The 22,842-nt window shown below is 36.2% G+C and overlaps 2 protein-coding genes across 3 annotated transcripts in view; one reads left to right on the plus strand and one right to left on the minus strand.

Annotated features, from left to right (window-relative positions):
- Positions 1–22,842, minus strand: part of caska (calcium/calmodulin-dependent serine protein kinase a) — a 158,040-nt gene that overhangs the window by 21,694 nt on the left and 113,504 nt on the right. The window contains 13 exon segments of the mRNA XM_051119953.1: positions 473–558; positions 1,688–1,766; positions 2,069–2,192; positions 2,194–2,255; positions 4,725–4,805; positions 9,156–9,233; positions 12,290–12,411; positions 12,538–12,555; positions 15,296–15,395; positions 15,562–15,645; positions 16,271–16,393; positions 17,877–18,052; positions 18,482–18,584. Coding sequence (XP_050975910.1) covers positions 473–558; positions 1,688–1,766; positions 2,069–2,192; positions 2,194–2,255; positions 4,725–4,805; positions 9,156–9,233; positions 12,290–12,411; positions 12,538–12,555; positions 15,296–15,395; positions 15,562–15,645; positions 16,271–16,393; positions 17,877–18,052; positions 18,482–18,584 — 1,236 coding nt within the window.
- On the plus strand, positions 18,913–21,227 carry LOC127171375 (probable G-protein coupled receptor 34). 2 transcript variants are annotated; one of them, XM_051119954.1, is made up of 2 exons: positions 18,913–19,238; positions 19,375–21,227. In XM_051119954.1, the coding sequence occupies exons 1-2, from the start codon at positions 19,209–19,211 to the stop codon at positions 20,476–20,478; spliced, it is 1,134 nt and encodes a 377-aa protein (XP_050975911.1). In that variant the 5' UTR covers positions 18,913–19,208; the 3' UTR covers positions 20,479–21,227. The 2 variants fall into 2 exon arrangements, with proteins under 2 accessions (XP_050975911.1, XP_050975912.1); XM_051119955.1 differs by having other exon boundaries at positions 18,919–19,238; positions 19,378–21,227.

Raw genomic sequence — 22,842 nt, forward strand, 5'->3', positions numbered from 1 at the left:
CTGACATTGCTGTTTTACCTTTTTTTGTAAACAATGGGTCGGTACTTCCACCTACGTGACCGCATGACCTTTCCAACATGATTACATACTGTATAAAGTTGTGTACGCAAAGCTAGAGGTAAATACGCATTTGTGGTTAAGAAGCATATACATTTTTTTTGAAAGAAAATGATAGATTGTTTCATTAGATAAGACCCTTATTCCTCGGCTGGCATCATGTTGAGCTCTTTGAAGGTGCACTGAAACTACACCTTTGGACCTTCAACCTGTTGGCTCTCATTGACGTCCACTATATAGAGAAAAATCCTGGAATGTTTTCCCTAAAAACCTTAATTTTTACTTTACTTACTGACTAAAGAAAGAAAGATATGAACATCTTGGATGACATGGGGGTGAGTAAATTATCACAAAATTTGTACTCTGGAAGTGAACTAATCCTTTAAAAAGGGCACAGCTGGAAGTTCCTACTCACAAGCATCTTCTGAAGCTGCTCCACCGTTTGATTTGCTACACTTATGCCGTTGATCTCCCGGATCTCGTCTCCAACATGCAATGTTCCTGATTTGTAACAAAGCAACATGTTAAAGGAATAGTTCACTCAAAGATGAAAATTAGCCCATTATTTACTCGCCCTCCAGGCATCCTACGTGTATATGACTTCCTTCTTTCAGACGAATGCAATCGGAGTTATATTAAAAACAGGCTCTCCCAAGTTCTATCATGGCAATAGGCGGGTGTTTCTCTTCAACAGTCCAAAACAGGTCTAATAAAGTGCATCCATCCTTAATAAACATGGCTCTGGGGGGTGAATAAAGGCCTCCTGTAGTGAATCGATGCATATTTAAAACGTAACTATCACTTTAATCTAGCTTGCGCCAACTGCTAGATTAAAGTGATTCTTACAATTTAAATAAGGATATTTTTCTTACAAAAACGCATCGATTCGCTACAGGAGGCCTTTATTCACCCCCTGGATCTGTGTGAGGTACTTTGTATTATGGATGGATGCACTTTATTGGACTTGTTTTTGACTGTTGAAGAGAAACACTCACCCATTGCCATGATAGAACTTGGGAGAGCCAGGACCATTTTTAATATAACTCAGATTGCATTTGTCTGAAAGAAGGAAGTCGTATACACATAGGATGCCTGGAGGCTGAGTAAATAATGAGCTAATTTTCATTTTTGGGTGAACTAACCCTTTAAATGCATCAATAAATGTTGCTAGTCTTACAACCTTCATAAATTTAAAACTTCACAACTGCATGAGATCCTAATATGTGATCCTGGACCACAAAACCAGTCATAAGGGTCAATTTTTGAAAGCTGAATAAATAAGTTTTCCATTGATGTAGGATAGGACAATATTTGGCCAAGATACAACTACTTGAATATCTAGAATCTGAGGGTGCAAAAAAATCTAAATATTGAGAAAAACTGCCTTTAAAGTTGTCCAAATGCATATTACTAATCAAAAATTGAGTTAAGTTTTGATATATTTACGGTAGGAAATTTACAAAATATCTTCATGGAACATAATCTTTAGTTAATATCCTAATGAATTTTGGCATAAAAGAAAAATCAGTAATTTTGACCCATACAATATATTTTTGGCTGTTGGGTGATGTTTTAGGATTAGCAGGTTTTCAGATAATGAGTTTTCAGATAACAATCTAGTGACAAGTACCTTGTCTGTGGATCATTCCTCCATGCATTATTCTTGCCACGATGCAATGGTTCAAGTCGTTCATTTTCAACGTGATGCCCTGAAACAGTGCCCACAAACTCATTTAAACCCACAGTGATGAGAATGAAGCTTTCAGGAAGTTTGACTAACAAGTGGAAATAAATTTTAACCACTATGAGAGCTTAATCAACAACACCATCAGCTCAGGATGACAAGATATGTGCCAAGCCTCACAACACAGGATATTTGATGTGCAGAGCTAGCATTTGCAAACTTTGAAAGTGAGGGGATCATAACCACTAGAAACTGTTGTCATGTTCATGCAAGTCTTTAGGTTTAAATATGTGTCTGTACATGTATAGTTAAGGGGTGAACTCATACCATCGGTTCGTCCGTGTTCTTCTGGAACTGAACCAGACGCACTCGTGTAACGTTCTCTATGTCCATGTCTCCGTTCGTGCTCTCGGGTGAGTCTCCGTTGAGATACGGTGATGTGGGGGTGGGTGACCCTCAGTGCCTCGTCACTGTACACCTCATGTGCCACAACATCATGAGTCTGAAGTAAGGCCTGAAAGAGAGTGATAGGGAGTGAAATACAGCAACACACACACACACAATAAAAAAAATAGCTGTAGCTTTCAGATGATGTATAAATCTCAGTTTCAAAAAATTGACCCTTATGACTGGTTTCGTGGTCCAAGGTCACATATCTCAATGGAGTAACCACTCAAGGCATCAAGTTGTGCAAACACCCTCATGTTTTCTTGAGAAAATGTACAGTACTGTGGAAAAGTTTGGCTTTGATAAGATTTTTTATGTTTTTGAAAGGAATCTCTTATTCTCACCAAGGCTGCATTTATATGATCAAAAATGCAGTAAAACCTGTAATATCTCAAAATATGATTACAATTTAAAAATATAGCTGCAAGCAGCAATTGCGGGGCCAAGCACAAAAGAGGCAGAATGAGGAGCTGAGCATGGCAAGGGGCAACAGACCGACTACAACAATGAGTAATTAAAGCCATTTTAGGATGAGATCAGTTGAAATGGCTAAAAAATCATAAATAAAACCAATAGTAATACAATTTAATGTCTGTTTAATACAATTTAAATATGTTTTCAAATGTATTTTTTCCTGTTATGGCAAAGCTGAATTTTAGCAGCCATTACTCCAGTCTTTAGTGTGACATAATCCTTCAGAAATCATCCTAATATCCTAATTTGCTAATGTCTTTGTGGCAACCGTGATATATTCTTAAAGATTCTTTAACAATTAGGAAGTTCAAAAGAACAGCACTTATTTGAATTCAAAAGAATTCATTTAAATCAATGTAAATTACATACTGTCACTTTTTAATCAACTTAATGCAACTTGCTGTATAAAAGTATTAATTTCTTTAAAAAAATCTCCCTGACCCCAAACTTTTGAACATTAGTATACAAATCTAGTTTATTATCATGCTTTATGACTGATGCCTGGCTTCCTAAAACCCTTAAATTTTACTTTATTAAAAACAAAATGTGCTAAACTTCAGTAACATCAAGTAAACATGGCATTCAGTGTGTTGAGACACAAACATTGCTCTTTTTTTCCCCACCAACTCATCTCATACTACTACAGTATCTTGTGTGCAATTATGAAAGTGTGTGAAAAGCATCAAGGGGCAAGGTCATGCTGGAATTCGACAGCTAGTACCTGCTGGTGCCTCCCTCCTCTCCTGTGTTTTTTCTCTTTTCTGCCCCCCAGCACACACACACTCTTGACCTGGCATTCAGAGTTAGTGAGGCTGACATCCTCCAGTCTCATTTCGACTCCTTCCCTCTTTATGTATCTCAGTTCTGCAGTAAATCCCCATTTCAAGTGGAAGTAAAAATAATGTAAAAAGCCCCAAATAAGTCCCTTGCTTTCGGGATCAGCCAGAGATCATTTTAATTAATCAGTTCAGTACCATGCCATATTTATCCATATTTGTCTCTCACTTATCTCACACACTTTGAAAAATCTGATTTTTAATCTTGCCAGTGGTTTTCACCGCTAACTGAAAGGTAAACCTCTAGAATTATGTTATATTACAGTTTCAATGAATAGTCTTTTTGGACTTTTATTGACAGGAGTCAGTGTGGAGCGAAGGGCAAACTCTGCTTCATCTGTCATGAGGTTGTTTGTCCCACTGATAAGAATACAGAAATAATGCTCTCAACACAGATGACTAACAAACACGTCATTGATTATAGAAGATGATTACAGAAAAGCAATGCAAAGCCTGAGATGGTGAAACACTGCTGACAACATCTTGAATAAAAAAAAAAATCAAGTAAAGACTAAGTACAAATGCTCTAATTAAGCTCTAAAAATATAGGTTTGCAGACAGAAATTTAATCAAGCTTAAAGACTCCACTTTTGTTGTTTCAGTGTACTTCATGATGTTTGCAGTGCTTTCAGGCACTACAATGATAATGAGGATCACACTAAAGTCAATTTAAAATGCATCTCACAAGCCATTTACTTTTGTAAAATAGTTGAAAACAGTTGTGGCGTTTAATATTTCTGTGGAAACTATCATACATTTTTTCAAGCTGCTTTGATGAATATAAAGTTCAAAAGAACAGCATTTATTTTTTGAACAATTTTTAATGTTGTTAAAGTCATTTTTAGCCAGTTTATGACGTCATTGCTGAAGTATTTTAAAAAGTATTTCCAACAGTATACTAAAAGTTAGGGTGGGAATCGATTAGATAGTGAAAAGTGGGCATTTCGTACCTCAGTGCAACCAGACCCAATGTGAGTTTGCTAAAGCAATGCCTAAACAGATATTTGGCTATTGGTGAATATTTTATCCAATAGCTTACACAAGTGATGCTGGCATAAAAAATGTTTAGAAGAAAAACAAGGTAAAACATTTTGATTAAATACTACAAAGAATAACATGCACAAATTACTTATTCAGAAAGTGCAATAAGAAGGCAAAGAGGGATCATTTTGATTTCATGTTGACTTTAAGGTGTATTAATAAAAATAATTATTACTGTGACTCACCATGAAATGGGGCTGGGTTAGAATCCGTCTCAGTTCTTTAGCGTCTGCATTCTCCGGGTAACATGAAATCTCCTCCAGTACCTACAGACACAAAGTCATCAGGCTTTTCCTCAAGCTGTCATCTCCACAATATATATTTCTTGAAGTAAGTAAAGACGTTGCTTTTTAATCTCATACACCGCAACACAACTTTGAGCTGGACTGCTGAGACCCCACACATCATATATCAGAAGAGACACACACACGCAAACATTTCTGGCATGACCCTTAGACCCCATGTGACCAATCAGCACTGCTGTCTGGACTCATTTGGCCCTTCCATTGGTGGGGTGGGACGGGTCAGGTGGGAGGGGGTGATTTGGCACAGTACTGCAGATATGTCACAACTCCCCGCTGAATGCTGCTGAGCGCCGGATCCTGAACGTCTTTTGAACCACACTAATCATCTCTAATGAGCTCTAATCAATGTTCAAACCCACCTGGCAGTCCTTCGCTGCCGGTCAACATCACTAAATGGAAAGCTCAGACATTTACAAGAATCCTAGAAATGTTCTACAAAAGTGGTAAAAAAAAAAAAAAAAAAAAAAAGTGGACATAAGATGTCTGCAGCTTACATATTCCAGATGTTTCAAAGCCGTGCTCGACCCGTCTTCGGCGAAGGTCTTAGCATGAGAGACACACACAGGAAAGTTTTATAACATTTGACACATATAGTCTGTGTAAGAAGCAGCAGAGTCGAAGGCTCCGCAAGGTTCAGTCTCTCAGGGAAAACAGTGAGAGGTGATGGGTTAGTTTCCGCCCCGCTGGCTCTAAGCAATACAAAGAGGATAATCCTTAAGCATTTCACCATTGCCAGTGATCACAAGCAAGAGGCCAAGGAGGGTTATTTGAGAGCACAGCTCTTTAATCACCAGCAGACCTGGGTTCCTTTTTGATGTGCAATAGTAAATAGTTGAGCTTCATAGGTTGTGTGACTTGTGACTGACAGACTGGTTTTAGAGAAGTGTGGACCACAAAAGTAACCATCAAAACTACTTCAAATCTTTTCTATTCTATTTTTTATCTTGGAGTATGCAGATGGTTTCAAACTAAGATTACTTGCACCTCTTTATGGGAACTTAGCACATTTATTTGATCAAGCTTATCTGAAGCACTGAATAAAGATTTGTTGACATGTATTCGACATACTCAGAATGCTTCTGTTGATGCAACTGCTATATGATATAGTGGACTTCAATGGGAAGAAATGGGTGGAAGGTCCAAATTGCAGTTTCAATGCAGCTTCAAAGGGCTCTACACGATCCCAACCAAGGAACAAGGGTCTTAGCTAGCAAAACGATTGGCCATTTTCAAAAAAAACAAAACAAAAACAAAACATTTATATACTTTTTAGGCACAAATGCTCGTCTTGCAGTAGTACCAAACCAGTGCTTACAAACCAAACGCGCAAAGAAAGTCAAATGCCCTTTTTTAACCTTAGTCTACCGGTTTGTACCCAAGTACACAGTCGAAGAACTAACCGTGCATAACATTTCCAGCGTGATGTATGTACATTGCAGACCTACTGCAAAGACAAGCATTTGTGGTTAAAAAGTATATACATTTTAATTATTCAAAAACAAAATGACAGATCGTTTCGCTAGATATAAGGTTCGTACAGATACTGTAAAATTAAATTTCAGGACTTTCAAGGACTTTTCAAGCACAATTTTTTTTTTCAATCAGAGATCATACTTATAAAACAATGTTTCCTCTTTCAAATAAAAAAAAAAATAGATAAATAAAAATATACAAATAAAAATTGGCAAAAAATAAAGTGAAGAACATTTAATTATCACTACTAAAGTATTGCAAAGTATACTACATTTTTATTATAGTAAAACCACTGTTAATATTCTTAAGGAATATGTGTATATTTATATATATTTTATTTCTATAATCTAAGAAAAAAAAAAAAGTGAAAAAAAAAAATAGAAACCAGAAAACGCCTCGAAATCCTGATTTAACCAAATGATTCACCATACGTACTCCGAAGTCCTGAACTGAATCAAATGAATCACACTCCGTGCTCCAAAGTTTAGATTTAAAGCAAAAGATTTGTAGATCTTCGAAGCGTGTATCACGAATCATTTGATTTAAATCATTTAATTCACAAAATGATTTACAAACCCGTTCTGATCTAAATCAAATGATTCGGATACGCGATTTAAAGTCCCAATCTGATACAAAAGATTTGCGATACATGATCTGTCTTGAATTGCTTCGAAACAGTGAATAATTTTGCGAAACAAAGGTTTATCTGATTCAGAGTTTCGTAGTGCTCCATATAACCCATCACTACATGCTTTTCAAAATCATTACAAGTGATGTCGAAATTTGAAAATGAATGGCTCTTTTAATTTGATCTGGTTTTTGCTAGTTTTTTGGAGTTGCTTGAAATAAACAGTCAATGTCACAAGTTTGAATCAATCGGAGCGGTTCCAGCCTAAATGACTCAGTTGATTTGTTCCTCTTTTCACGTATTTAGCCATGTTTACACAACATTGTCAGTACTACTACTGGCTTAGCTCACTATTTTTCTGACATTAAATTAAACAGGCAAAAAAAGTATCTTGTTTTTTTGAATTGCATGAATTTTGAGTGAAAAGATAGTGGTTAAAAAATTAAACACTTATTTCATTCATTGTCTTTCAATAATTTAAGCACTTTTCAAGTACGTCTTCAGGAATATTGTTATTTTCAAGGGTTTTCCATGTCTTCAATTTCAAAAAGTCAAACTCAAGGATTTCAAGCACTTTAAGCACCTTGTACGAACCCTGTAGATAAACCCCTTATTCCTTGGCTGGGATTGCATAGAGCCCTTTGAAGCTGCACTGAAACTGCTATTTGGACCTTAAACCCCACTGGCTCTCATTGAAATCCACTATATAGAGAATCCTGGAAATCCTTAAAAACCTTAATTTCTTTTCAACTAAAAGAAAGACATCAACATATTAGATTAGTAAATTATCAGGAATTTTTTATTATGGAAGTTAACTAATCCTTTTATTACTGGCGAGAATTTTGCTACATTAACTTGAGTCTTTGGCTTACATAACCATTCACATTAAGTGCTTATAATTACTGTTGACATCAACTGCTAATGAGAAATGCTAAATCAATGTCTTTTAAGTCTTTAGAGCCAGCAAGGGATTTTTTTAAATGCTTGTAAAGTTACTAAATATTGGGATTAATGGATAGTTTGTGCCTCTATCTTCATTTAGTGTGTTAAGGACAAAACACAATCATTAGCATAACTATTCACTGTCTATCTGTGTTATTAAAGAGGATTTTAGCTAATTTCTGTGCAAATGAAAGAGCAAAACAGTTCAGCCGACATTGAGGCAAGCACACAGACAGTCACACGTCAAACATACAGCCCGATAAGCTCACCAAGCTAAATGCATTTTCACTTTCTCAAATTGACTTCCATTCCGTAATTTGAGAATTGTCACATCAGTCTGTGCTCTTAACGATAATCTTCCACACTTGCATATCAACAGCTATAAAAGATCTGCTTTGTCCAACACCACACAGCCATTATTGTGTTATTCTATATTTATATATTTTTAATCTACTTAGTAGGTAAAAGCAAACAAACACATTCACTTGTTAATACAGCTTTCTAACTACAGCTGGCTTAAATGCATTCTAATTCACCAGGAAGAAAACAGACGTGTGTTCACACAAGCAATAGACCACTAGGGATCTGTAAATGTCACATAAATCATACACTGAGCTTAAAATCCTTAGAGGCACTGAGTACAAAACAGACCTCTGTTCAAGGCTTTCTGGTAAAATATATATATAAAGCAAAAACCTATATAAAATATTTAGTGCACTTCCTGTTTCATAAAGAACTAATTCTCTAAAAATCCTTGTATGCTGAATTACGGTCACAGAGCAGAAGTGAAAAAACCAAGACAGAAATATGCAGCGAGGAAACTCTGTTTCTAGAAAAGCAAAGGAGTGAGTAGGTCATGCAGTGAGTCTTTTCTGAACATCCTGATGAGCTGTATTAAAATGCAAACACAGACTGGAGAGAATAGTAGTTAAAAATAAAAATATACACCATAAATTGTATTAATCATATTTAAGTATTTAAATTGTCATTCTCAATTAACACATTCAACATAGCAGAAACAAGACAATCCATCTAAATACTGTTCCACTCAGTTCTGAGTCACATTATCATACTTTCTTGTGGAAGATATTGATTAGAGATATTGGTTAGGCCAGCAGACCTCTTTGTAGAGGTTTTTTTTTTTTTTTAATCAATGATTAAGTCAAAGACTACAATGAAGCTCAATTAAACGTGTGCTAGGATCTTCTGTGGCCCTCATAATTTTATAACTACAAAGGCACTGTTCTGTAACTGTAGCCTGCACTCACCTCTTTGGCTCTCTGAACTGCGTCACTAGCAGGATTCCTGATTTGTGGTGAAGACTTGGTGTTTATCTTGTCGTACAGCTGAAAAAGTGAAAATGGATAAATGAACAATCACAAGATTTCTTTACGCTATTAAAACACTGTAGCAAGGACAGATGAGGATCCTTTAAAATTCATCCTTGATCAAAACAAAATTCAACATCATAATCAGTGTTCAATAACAAGCCAATATGTTGGATAATTTTGTTTCTTGAGTAGACAATAATCAATAAGCAGCGAACTCTTTCTCATCCACACAAACATTGACATTGCACTAACAGTACTTCTTTTGTTTACGGCCAACAAATTTGACATTAAAACTTAACAGCTCTACTGCATTCAACAGGTTATAGTATAATGTGTTTTAATCAATGTATTAACATGTATCCAGTGTTCTGCAGTGGTTTTCCTCTGCACATCGGTCAGGTGCAGCATGTTGTGAGTTGCGTGAATATAAATGTTCTTGCAAACCACATCCAGTTTATGTGGTTCTTCAGAGACTAGATTCAAAGGACAAACCAGGTCATGAGAAAAAAAAAATATAAAACATTCATGGTATGCTATTTGTCAGTGCTGTTCTGCAATTCACAACATGACACAAAAAAGAACAGAACTGTCAGTGCGACGGAGGAAAAAATTGCTACACCTCCAGCAACAAGGAATATGCTTACTAAAGAAAGTTTGGATCGTAGGTTACTCACCAGATCCAAAGAAAAAACAACCAAAACCAAGGTTAAACTCCAGATAAAGTTGGCCCTGATAGGATCTCAACCCCTCTGTCCTCTGTTTCATTAAGGTAGAGTTACACAGAGCTTGAATGGAGAGGATGGCAAAGTCTGGAGCAGCTCTTCTGATACCGCTGGAGCCGCAACAGTGAAAAAGCATGGAGGCTGACAATAGGTGCTATTGTTTCCCTCCCTATTCAGGGTAGGAGTTGAGTTCTCAATGGGACAACGCGCATTCACAGCCTCCTAGTGATAATCTTACCCACAGACTACTGGCATAAGGGGCGTGCCCTCCTCTCTGCTTTCCTCTGGCCTGTGGCTATGGTGACAGGCCCTATCATCCACACTGGCTTGTACCGAGCTGTACGCCTCTCTATAGAGGCCTTGGTAAAGTGGGGAAAGTCCACAGCTGCACTTATTCACACACACAAAAAATGCATAACGCTGTAGTACTGAAAGACTGGTGCAACGTGTGTGCTTGGGCACGCATTGAAAGATGCAATGAATGAACAAAGAACAATGAATGAAATCCATTGAGTTTTCAAGTAAACACAAAAAAGATGAGAATGAAAATTTTGAAATTGGTCTACTGACACTTGATGTTAGATCAGCTGTGCTAAGCAGAAAAATAAAACTGCAAGTTAGCTATAGCTAGTAATTTCAAGTAGATATCTGTTGCATGGAGGGCTTTTTGTTTGGGCGATGGAAGGCTAATGATTAAGGAAGTAGGTTGTTAGCAGTTCTCTACGGAAGTGACTAAGATCTATTTTGCATTACAACTGGTGCAATTACCCACAAATCGCTCCTCAGGGAGTGTGCCGGCAGTGAGTTTATTGTAAGATGATTTGGCTAAAAACTGTCTGCTATATGTCAAGAAACCAAATCCAACCTGCGTAGACAGGTCATTGCATAGCCAAAATTACAGATAATAGTTAATAAAAAGTTATTTTAGTGAATTTCAGGCTTCATAATGCTCCTGCATTATAATGTACAGCATGATTTGCATTTAACTGTGTTATTAAATGTTAATTTTTATTTTTTTTTAAATTAAATTTAATGTTTTTAAATATAAATTTATATGTTAAACTGAGCATTAAAAGGATAGCTTACCCAAAAATTCTGTCATTAATTACTCACCCTCATGTTGTTCTAAACCCGTAAGACCTTTGTTCATATTTGAAACACAAATTATGATTTTCCAATTCAAAATTCCATACTTTTCCAAACTCAAATGCCCAAACCTCTCAGTAGTTTTTAGGCCATATTTAACATAAATTGTTCACAGAGCATTATTTTCAGCTTCATATTTGGTATATAGTAGAGTCATCTGTAAATATTCTTATTTTTTATTTCATATTTCTAACATTTATATATTTTTTATATTTTTATTTAATATTTTAATACATTTTTACAATTTTTTGAAGTGACAAAGGGCAGTATGCCATATACAAGGCCGTAGGTCTTTTAAATGTATAGTCTGTGGTGGCCAAGAAACCACACTGTGAAATGAACTGATGGCACAATAGGTGGATCAGTTTGTATTGTCCTGTTTGCTAAGTTTTATGGTTTTTAAAAGCACATAAAAGTCTGCATATATTTTTTTAATTTTTGCAAAAGTCCCTGAGGCTATGTAATACTGTGCTAAGAATATAGGGAGAAGAAACCCAAAATGCTTGCAACCTAATTTTTGCATAATGAAAAAGTGCATCTTGAATTAATTCCGTTGTATTTCACAATCACTAAAGAATCACTAAACAGCTGCCATGAAACCTTGCTTCTTGTACTATACATGTATTTTCATTAAATTCTTACTTTTCTATTATAAAAAAAAAAAAAAAAAACTAAATAGGGGCAAAGTCTGGGGAAACACATTTTCCATACTCTGCTTTCTTTTTTCCATACTTTTCCAGACTTGGAAAATACTTCAACCGCATTCCATACTTTTCCAAACCCCGTAGGAACCCTGGTAAGTTTTTGAATTTTCATTTTTGAGTGAACTATCCCTTTAAGGCAAAGGTAGTATAAATGTTAAAAAAAAAAAAAAAAAAAACTTTTTTTTCAAATATAATCTGGCAGCCTGCACAACCTTACATCCCCAGAAATTGCATAAAGCCAGGTAATCAGATTGGAACAGCAGTTTCTGTGAACTCTCGCCATTTTTATGTGAAATACGCATCAGAAAGGCTGTGGATGACTGAGACTAGGTTCTTGCTGATTCATCAAAAGCAAAAATGTGACATTTTCTTCTGAAAAGTTCAAAGCAAGATAATGTAACAAGATGCAACAGCATCTTAACACATTAGACTCTGTGGTTTAATAAAGGATTTTATGTATGTATATGAGTGCATCTGCCTGTATGTGACAGTCTCTTACATCAAGCAATGTGTGGAGGTGATGGTCCTGGAAGACGCTGTGTAGAAAGTCCAGGTCTTTCTCACTGCAGTCCGTCAGCGCATGGATTTCCTCCAAACTGTCTAGCACTTGTGACACAGCCCCTTTACATGTACACACAAACACAATTGACCACACATCGTGACTTTTAAATACTCAGGAAAAACATCATAACTTGATTGAAAAGAAGCAGGAAAACACTTTGTAAGGGGGCAGACGGTGACACCTACTTTCCGCTGCTAGTAGTCCTGCAGGGTGGCCAGCATAGAAACAAGCAACAAGCATTATTTAACAATACAGAGATGATTGTGAAATGAATAGAGATGGGATTCACCCACACTCTTAAAACAATCAATTGGAGAAGTTTGTGAATAACAACTCACATGCAAATTATATTTTGAGTACGATATCAAAAACAGGTACAAAACTGTCACTGGGGCATTATCCTTTCATATAATACTTTAAGTTACTAATGTGTACCAGTTAGGGGTAAATAAGCTACAAATATGTATCCTTTAGCTTTTGGATATCACCATTTTTCTGAGAGTGTATATTTTTAAGGATATGTAATAATTTTTATTAAAAATTGTGACACATTGAATCTTGTGTTAAATTTTGCAAAAAAGGGAACGTGACCACAGATATGTGGAAAAAAAAAACAGGAAACATGAACCAGACTCTAAACCAAACCATTAGTAATTTGTTTGTGAGTTTGTGAAATGTACATACTGTAAGGTCTTTTAAACAAGACACAAGAAAACTCTCTTTGACAACTGCCTAAATATTTGAATGGTGCTTGCCTATGCAGAGATCCTCAGCATAATGACAGGGTGTTTTGGGTAGCCGTCAGGGCATTGCTTAGCAGTTCCTAGGACATTTGCTCACTGGTTCAAGTCAAAAGAGTGAACCCTACATTTTAATGACATTCTGATCCCACTGCTCAGGTCTCTCTTTCAGTGTAATTGTACATATTTTTTTGTCTATTTTGTTGTCTGCCAGGCATCATTCTTGCCTGTAGCAGGATGAGCTATTGAGACTTAGACAGGGCTCTACAGTGCAACAATTTCAGTCACATTTGCGACTGAAAACTACTGCGTGCGGCTTTGAAAAAAATATTTAGGAGCACCATGGGTGAGTGACCCGATCAACATATCTGTGTTTGCGCTGAGGGGAGCTTCAAAAGTTTCTATGTGTTTTTGCAATGTTGAATAATGTATCACAGACATATCTCATGAATCCTTTCATAAACAAAGTGTAGAGAGAGTGTAAATAAGAGATTCATTGTGCAAGTTAATATTAAGTGACTTACATTGTCTGATGTTAACACTATTGCCTGATTGTGCTCTATTTTGTGGTTAAAAATAGTTTGAAACAAGTCACAACCAAGGCTCTGCGCATCTCCATTCAAACACAGCGTTGTTTCGTTTATGAATGAATGTGCATTTTTAAACGAATCTAGTGAGTCAATGATTGAATTTCCCATTCATACAGTCACTTGCTTATTTCCTGAATGATTCAGCCGTTCAAACGAATCAAATGAATGATTCAGTAATTAAATCAGTGACTTGCCGCCAACTACTGCCATTTCATTTTTAAAGCATCTTTTCAGTTATTTAAATCATTTAATATTTCTGTATTCAAAATTTTATATTTAAAACCTTAATCTCAACATGAGTTTATGAATTTGATTGCACCCATGCCACCTCTGAGCCTCATTAAACATATGAAAACACACCTACAAGAAACTTTTGTGTTTTTCTGTGCCAGCTCTGTAGTACAAATTAATTTTGTTAATACTGGTTTCATTTGATTGGTAACTCATTTTTTGATCAGATTTTTTTTTTTTTTTATTAGAAGGTGCTCCTGAAATTTTGACTCTGCTCCTAAAATTTTTAAGAGAAAAGTGTAAAAGAGAAAAGCGTAGAGCCCTGCTTAGAGGTTTATTATTATTATGTTTTAATTCCCTAAGTGTTTCCCAACAACTGTACTGTGGAAAACTATCATAAACTTTCTTTACTCAAGTAACACTGTCTAAAGGCTAAAGTTTTAGTGTGACTGAAGAGTGGAGAAAAGTCTTCGCATTTGCCGCCTTGTTGAGGCCAATACACTTTTGTACATTTTAACTATTCTGTGCATAGTGGTTCATCTTTTATATCATGAGATGGAAACGGAAAACCTGAATGCCCATATAGCTACAATAAACCCGAAAACCTGTAAATTGATGAAAATGTAACTCAATTAATTTACTGCCTCAGATGTCGCTGTTCTAATGACGGACAAAACACAGATTTCCGTCATTTGCTCATCAAAAAACCTCGTTAAATAGATCTGAGTATGATTTTCAGAAATGCTAAGTGCAATTCATCGCCTCAGAGTTCTAAGATTCTATCTGCATTCTGAGCACTTTTAAGATACTGAGCTTCAAAGTTTTTGTGTTCCATAGACTTCTGTAAACAGAACCATTTTTGTTTTCTAAAAAAGGCCCAAAATGTACACAGCTTACAAAAGAAACATAACATAATGCAAACAAATTGTCACCAAATAAAAATATGTGTATAACTCTGAAATGTGTATAATTTTGAAAAAAATGTCAGATGGAACCTTATAATTCTAAGATGACGAATTGTATGATCATATAAAGCCAAAATACCAACTCTGACGATGCAATGTTTGATTACTGGAAAAAAAAAAAAAAAAAAAAAATCCGCTTTCAGTTTTGTTTTGTTTTTTTAAGTGGTGGGCCGTGGAATTTTTCTGTGCCACGGCACAAGAAAGGTTAGGACAAACTGCCCTGAATTGTGGGCCATACTGACTGTGATGCTTGTCTTAGCATGCTACTAACAAGTACTACTCACTTTCTCTGCAAGAAAGATACCACCAAAGTAACCAAAACACTGTCTTGAGATACTACAAATCTCACAAAACATCTCTTCAGGAAGACAGAGTGGGCCTCAGCTGATGTTGCATCGTTGCTGGTTGCTGTAGTACCTGATGAAGTAGGGTCTTCAGAAAAGTCAGGCAGTTCTTCAGGTGGGTCTCCGTAGAAAGAGTTGAACTTGTGACTGGAAACTGCGGCAAGCACTGCACCCTGTCAAACCGCACAGATATGGATCAACTCGTGTACATCAATTTCCTGAGAATGGCCTAATTTTTATTTGTGGTTTTTATTTTAGTCTGCAGAACATTCATGTTAATCGTGCATGAGAGCAGCTGCCAAAGCAACATGGCGAGCCTGTAAAGTGCTGATGCCTCACTTTTAGCTTCCTCCTGGCATTGAACTTCCTCAGCTGCTCAACAGTCTCAGGAAGGTGGATCTTGTAGGCATAGCGGTCTCTCTCCTAAAATAAAATACACACTTTAAATGGTGCTTATTCACCTCATTGAAGAAGGACATCTTAAGTCCATAAAAACCTTTAAAATGTATAAATATATATAATGTTTGCTTCCCAATTAAATGTAATCATTTTATGTATATATGTGACCCTGGACCACAAAACCAGCCTTAATTAGAATGGGTACATTTGTAGAAATAGCGAAAAAAAATAGTATGGGTCAACATTATTAATATTTCTTTAATGTCAATAATCATTAAGATAAGTAAAGATCAGGTTCTATGAAAAAATTTGGTACATTTCCAACCACAAATATATCAAAACTTAATCTTTAATTAGTATGTACATTCTTAAGAACGTAATTTGGACAACTTTAAAGGCGTTTTTCTTAATATTTTTATTTTTTTGCACCCTCAGATTCCAGATTTTCAAATAGTTGTATCTTGGCCAAATATTGTCCTATCCTAACAAACCATACATCAATGGTAAGCTTATTTATTCTTTCAGATAATCTCAATTTCGAAAAATTATGACTGGTTTTGTGGTTCAGGCTCATATATAGCAATCAGATTAATACATGACAAACATTAGTAAGATCAGTCAACAGATTTATCTCGAGTGGTGTTGATACCTTGAGCCAGGGGTGGTTGAGAGCTTCATATACTGTGATCCTCTCTGCAGGGTCCAGCATCAGCATACGGCGTACCAGGTCTTTGGCACTCTCGGAGATCTGGCCCCATTGCCGGGGGTTCATCTGTACAGCAAACACATATATAAATGGACAAATCCAGATCCTCTGATACCACTTTTCCAACAAAATGTTTCTGGCACCAGTGCCCAGAACCTGACAACGTTCACGTTGACAGTGATGACACTTAGTACTAATGACTTAAATTTCAGTCTGTTCATCACACAAAGCTCAGCAAATGGCTTCCGAAAAAGAATGCTGGTCTAGCACGGTCTGCTTTTATAATAAGTTTAATATCACCTTCCACTTACAAACAAAAATATAAAATATAAGTCTAACTTTTTTACTTATTCATTTTAATAAAGAAATTCACCCACAAATTTAATTAAAATGACTATCAATAATCTTAATTCTGATTCTCTGACCAAATTAGAGAACCAAAACTAACTGAAGCTCTTTTCACAGTTTACATGGTGAGAATATAATCTGATTTTAGTGGTTCCCGATTTGAAATCAGTTGAGTGTGAAGCCAATTTTTCAAGCCCTAATATGTCTTTATTCAGGTAAACAAATGGAAAGGAGCTATAGTGGACACTGGCTCCAATGCACTGGCAAGAAAGGGATGGACCAAATGCTGGACCACTGTTCTTTTTAACTGATTTGTGTGTATTATGTAACCGTCTTAAGGAAGAAGTTCACTCCCAGAACAATAATTTACAGATAATTTACTCACCCCCTTGTCATCCAAGATGTTCATGTCTTTCTTTCTTCGGTCATAAAGAAATTATGTTTCTTTAGGAGAAAATTTCAGGAATGCCCTCCATGTAGTGGACTTCTATGGTGCCCACGAGTTTGAACTTCCAAAATGCAGTTTAAATGCAACTTCAAAGAGCTCTAAACGATCCCAGCCGAGGAAGAAGGGTCTTATCTAGTCTTGTCTAGCTCTGCGTGAACTCTGTGCACTCCGGTTCAAGACAGTTAGGGTATGTCCCTAGGGTGTTTGACCCTCCTTGCGCGTTCACTTTGTAAACACTGGGTCGGTACTTCTGCAGAGATGTAGGACAATTTTGAAGTTGGAGGAGAAAATGAGATAGGAGTTTTTTTTAACATTCCCTAGCTGTATTGACCCGGAATGCACAGAGTTCACGCAGAGCTAGACAAGACGAGCATTTGCAGTTAAGAAGTATATAAATTGTAATTCGTTTTAGAAAATAATCTTTCCCTAGATAAGGGATCATTTAGAGCCCTCTGAAGCTGCATTTAAACTGCATTTTGGAAGTTTAAACTCGCAGGCGCAAGTCCACTATATGGAGAAAAATCCTGAAATGTTTGCCCTTAAAAAAACAATTTGTTCATGGCATCTTGGATGGGGTGTAAAAGGGGGTGAGTAAATTATCTGTACATTTTTGTTCTGGAAGTGCACTTTAAAGTGTCTTACTTCAGCCCTTAAACAAATCAGTATACAGTATGTTGCTGCTTTTACCTCACTTCAGCCGATTTTAAAGGCCTCGAGGATATTTCCATTATGCCTTTGTTTAATCTAATTTACCTTATATTTTCCTTTAATGATTGCTTCAAACAGGCGCTCTTTGGTGCCATAGAAGGGCAGGCAGCCACTCAGGAGGATGAAGAGAATGACTCCGCAGCCCCAAACATCCACAGGCTTACCGTACGGTTCTCTTTTCACCACCTCAGGGGCCATGAAGTGCGGAGTGCCCACCCGGCCTACAGCACAGACAACACGTCATGCGTGTATCCATTCAGATACATACAAAAGAGCTGGCACTGATACAAGATTTGAACAATTAAACACAATCATGCACTCACAAACAGCATTAGTCACAAAGAGCTGATTAATCAGATGCCTGAATGCTTCAAAAGACTCAATTTCTAAAGTGATACTGAGGGAGAGTTAGTCCTACACATAAAATTAGGAACTGAATGCATGAATGCATTAGTCTTTCGAGTTTCAGTTCTTCAAACCAAAATATATTCAAATATGACAGTGTTTCCTATGAAGTTTGTGCTTCAGTTCACATGCTTTTTAGTCAACCATATTGACTAAAAGTTTGTCTATGCATGCACTGAAGCCCTGGCATATGTTCATGTGTTCTATGTCAGAAATTTGACCTATAACAATTCAGCCACTAATACCTCCAGCCACTAATCCAGACTCTCCCAGCTGTATCGCCACACCAAAGCCTCCAAGTTTCACCGGAGCAGAGTTCTCCTTTGATGCCAGCAACACACAATGAGGCTACAAAAAAAAAAAGACATGTTACTCTGTTATACAGACCTCTCTGATACTGACACTAGAAGTCAAGTGAAGTGAAACTTTTATATGTGATTGTGTGTGTGTCCAACAACATCACACTATTTAATGTAATAATATGATTGATGTAATATGATGTTGAGTAATGTGATTCACAGGATAACCCCCATATATCAATAAATAAAGAAAGACTCCCCTTTATTTAATTTTAATTTAAACAAAATCTACACAGGATATTTAAGTGAAGTATTGTTGTTTGTAGTCTCTGTATGTGCAAAAAAAAACTCAAGAAGTGGAATATAAACCATGAGTAAAATATTGTCAAAAGAAAAACACGATTAAATATTTAAAATATACAATTATTGCTGTAACTGTTCAACAGATTTCATCTATCTGTTGCGGTGATCACGTGATGCAAGGTGGAGTTGATGTGGTTTTGACACACACTTTCCCCCTTTAAAAGATCATGCACGCTTTGTCTTGATGCTAACTGGTGCACTGAGGTAAGCAAGCGTTAAAACTAAAAAAGGAAGAGCCTTTAAAAAAGGAAGCTTGCAAAAACAGATCTGACTCGAGATTTAAAAAAACACTCAAAAAGAAACACAACAGATGAGTTCTCTGATGGACAGAATTTACAGGGTAAGCAATTCTCCAATTACCTAATGTGCATGAGACATTTTGTTGCAAGGCAGTAAAGTGTAATGTCGCTGGTAAGCATTATAATGATATCTGCTATTTTCTTTTATACACATATGCAATGACAAAAAACAATCAGCAGTTTTTCCCCACTGCACCGCCAACCATGATGTTGAAAAGTCCCCAGAAACACTGTCAGACGGACAACACTAGCTTGCAGCTCCCGCTGGCTATTTTCTACGCACTCTTTTCCCTGTTCGGGTTGTCTGGAAACCTGCTGGCTCTCTGGGTGTTTTTGCGAGTACAAATGAAGAAAAACTCTCTTCGGATTTTTCTGATTAACCTGGCTCTGGCTGACTTACTCCTTGTGACCTGCCTGCCTTTCCGAGTGTTGTACCATTCCAACAATGACCGGTGGATGCTGTCACCATCACTATGCAGGATAGTGGGCATTGTCTTTTACGTGAACATGTACATTAGTATAGTCCTACTGGGCTTCATTAGTGTCGATCGTTATTTGAAGCTCCACAGGTCATCCAGTAGGCAGCTGTTCCTGCATAGCCGATGGAGTGTGCTTCTCTGCTGTGTCATCTGGGCCGTGGCGCTTACTTGTGGCATCTGCCTCATTGTCCTGAATACGGAGAATGGTGAATCCCAAAAGTGCTTCCAGTATAAAAAAATGTATGACTCCAAATGGAAAGCCTACTTGAACTTTGCCACCGTGGGTATGTTTTGGCTGGTCTATGGTGCGTTGGTAATCTCCTACGGAAGGATCGGAATAAAACTCCTAACAACCTCCAAAGAGAAACCGGATTTCCCAAATGCTGCCAAGTACAACAAAACAGCATGGAAGTCCTTCTTTGTGCTCTTCCTCTTCACAATATGTTTTGTGCCCTACCACTCTGTACGGATTTTCTACATCATGTCACAGCTAGACACCTCTTGCGAGTGGATAAATGTGTTGGATAAAACCAATGAAGCAGTTCTGCTACTGTCTGCCTTTAATAGTTGTCTGGATCCAGTCATGTACTTTTTGTTCTGTAGTTCAATTCGCAAAGTGATACTGAAGATGATCTGTAATAGCTTCTGTCAGCAAAACGCCAGAGGACTGATCAGTTCTTCTGACACTCCACAAGAGCTGCCAAATATCTCTGCAGCTGTGCCTATGACAGACGCTCAGGACGTCAAACTATCAAAGACAACACAGATAAATGGCTACTGTGTGAGTTTCGAAAACATATAAACCATGTCCTATGGGAAAGTTTGTGCGTGTGTGTGTCTATTATGCAAGTAAAGAATGTGATAATATTTACATGCATACAACAGTTAAAAGAAAACTAAAGGAAATGCAGTGTTATGCTGTGAACAGTGCAGAGCATGTCTGTGGATTAACTCTTGATATTTATCAGAAACACTACCTTTTTATATAAGTTACATTAATACATTTTACAAAATGACCATACAAAAAGTTAACAGGTCCTTCGACATTATTTAGTGCATCATGAACTAACAATGAACAACATTTTTAGAGCATGTATTAATCTAAGTAAGTTAAATAAAACATTAAAAATTTATTTATAAGTATACTAATGTTTATTGTAAATACAAGTTTGTTCATTATACATTAACTTGTGTGACTTTTTTTCAGCTTAAAATGTTAAAAATGTATTGGTATATATAAAAAACTAACATTAACCAAAATTAATAAGTGCGGTAAAATAATTGTTTACTGTTAGTTCATGATACCCAAGGCATCAACTAACGTTAACAAACAGAACTTTATTGTAGAAGCTGCAATGCTTCTGTTCATAGAATAGGATGAAATTCAATTATGTTATGTTGTGCATATGAAATTACTCACATGAATACAAGCTAGTTTCTTACTGTCCTTTTCTAAGAACAAACTCTATGTATTTAAATTCTATGTAGTGCTGGACAAAGATTAATCGCGATTAATTGCATCAAAATAAAAGTATTTGTTTATATAATATATGTGTGTGTACTGTGTATATTTATTATGTATATATAAAGATATACACATACAGTATATATTTAAAAAAATATATATTTACATATATTTATATTCATATTATTTATATTATATATAAATATATTTCATACATAAACAACATTTTTCTTAAATATATACATGCATGTGTATTTTTTATTTATTTGTTTTTTTTTCAGATTTATTTTTGGCCTTTTTTCCTTTATTATGATAAGACAAATCATACAGGATAGGAAGCGAAGTGGAGAGAGAGAAGGGGGCGGGATCGGGAAAGGTCTTCGAGCTGGGATTTGAACTCGGGAAGCCCGTAGCTCAACGGCGCTGCATGTCGGCACACTGCCCAAAAGGCTATCTGCGCCAACATGCATGTGTATTTATATATGAAGATGCAAAACCAGCTAAAAGCTATCTTGGTCAAAAATGAGATAACGATACTGAGTGAATGCTCCTGACACATAGTATACGTCCACCAAATACTTTTACTTCAAACTCGCTAAATTCCAGCCTCAGTCCAACCAGAAGTACCAGTACTTACATAGAAACCTATACAAAGTAGCCAGAAAGAAATGCTGATTTTAAAGAAATACGTCAGATGGATTTAGAGGCTTTTGCATCTGAACTCTTCATATACACAATAAATAAACACAGTACACACACATATACTACGTACACACAAAAAAACCCTGTTTATTTTGGATGCGATTAATCGCCATTAATCGCGATTAATCGCTGTCCAGCACTAATTCTATGTACTGCAATAATACAAAATCATTTGTAATGGACTGCATTCACTGTGTAAAAATAGGAGAAAACTATTAAACTTGTACAAGAACAGTAATTTAACAGCAGTTCAACTGATACAATGGCATCATGCATTGGCATGTGAAGTAGCACAGGTATATTTGTAGCGATAGCCAAAATATATTGTATGGGTCAAAATTTGTGACTTTTCTTTTATGCCAAAATTCATTAGGATATTAAGTAAAGATAATGTTCCATGAAGATATTTTGTAAATTTCCTACTGTAAACATTTGATTAGTAATATGCATTGCTAAGAACTTCTTTTGGACAACTTTAAAGGCAATTTTCTCAATATTTTCAATTTTTTTTTTTTTTTTTGTTGCACTCTCAGACTAGCTGTCTCAGACTCAAATAGCTGTATCATAAACCATACATCCATGAAAAGTTTATTTATTCAGCATTCAGATGATGTATAAATCTCAATTTCGAAAAATTGACACTTACGACTGGTTTCGTGGTCCAGGGTCACATATTTACTATATTCTATACCACACAATTAGAAAATCAAAGGGGTTAACAGCCACAAAGAGCAGCACAGGGCTTTAGGTGCCCCCTAGTGGTAAAACACCTTCTCATTCACAAGAGTAGGGCACAATAAGAGGAACAAAAGACTTGACATAAGAGTGGCTCCATATGTGATGCATAAAGCACAAGTGATCGTTCAAAATGGCTTATTTACTGTGAACAGAAAAATATTGAAATGCATACACAAAAAGATTAATAATTTTTGTCAGTTGTATTATAGTTATATATTTAATAATTAATTATTAATTGATTAATTCATCAATTAATCAAAA

This window comes from Labeo rohita, chromosome 9, assembly GCF_022985175.1.
Source record: "Labeo rohita strain BAU-BD-2019 chromosome 9, IGBB_LRoh.1.0, whole genome shotgun sequence".
Lineage (NCBI taxonomy): Eukaryota > Metazoa > Chordata > Actinopteri > Cypriniformes > Cyprinidae > Labeo > Labeo rohita.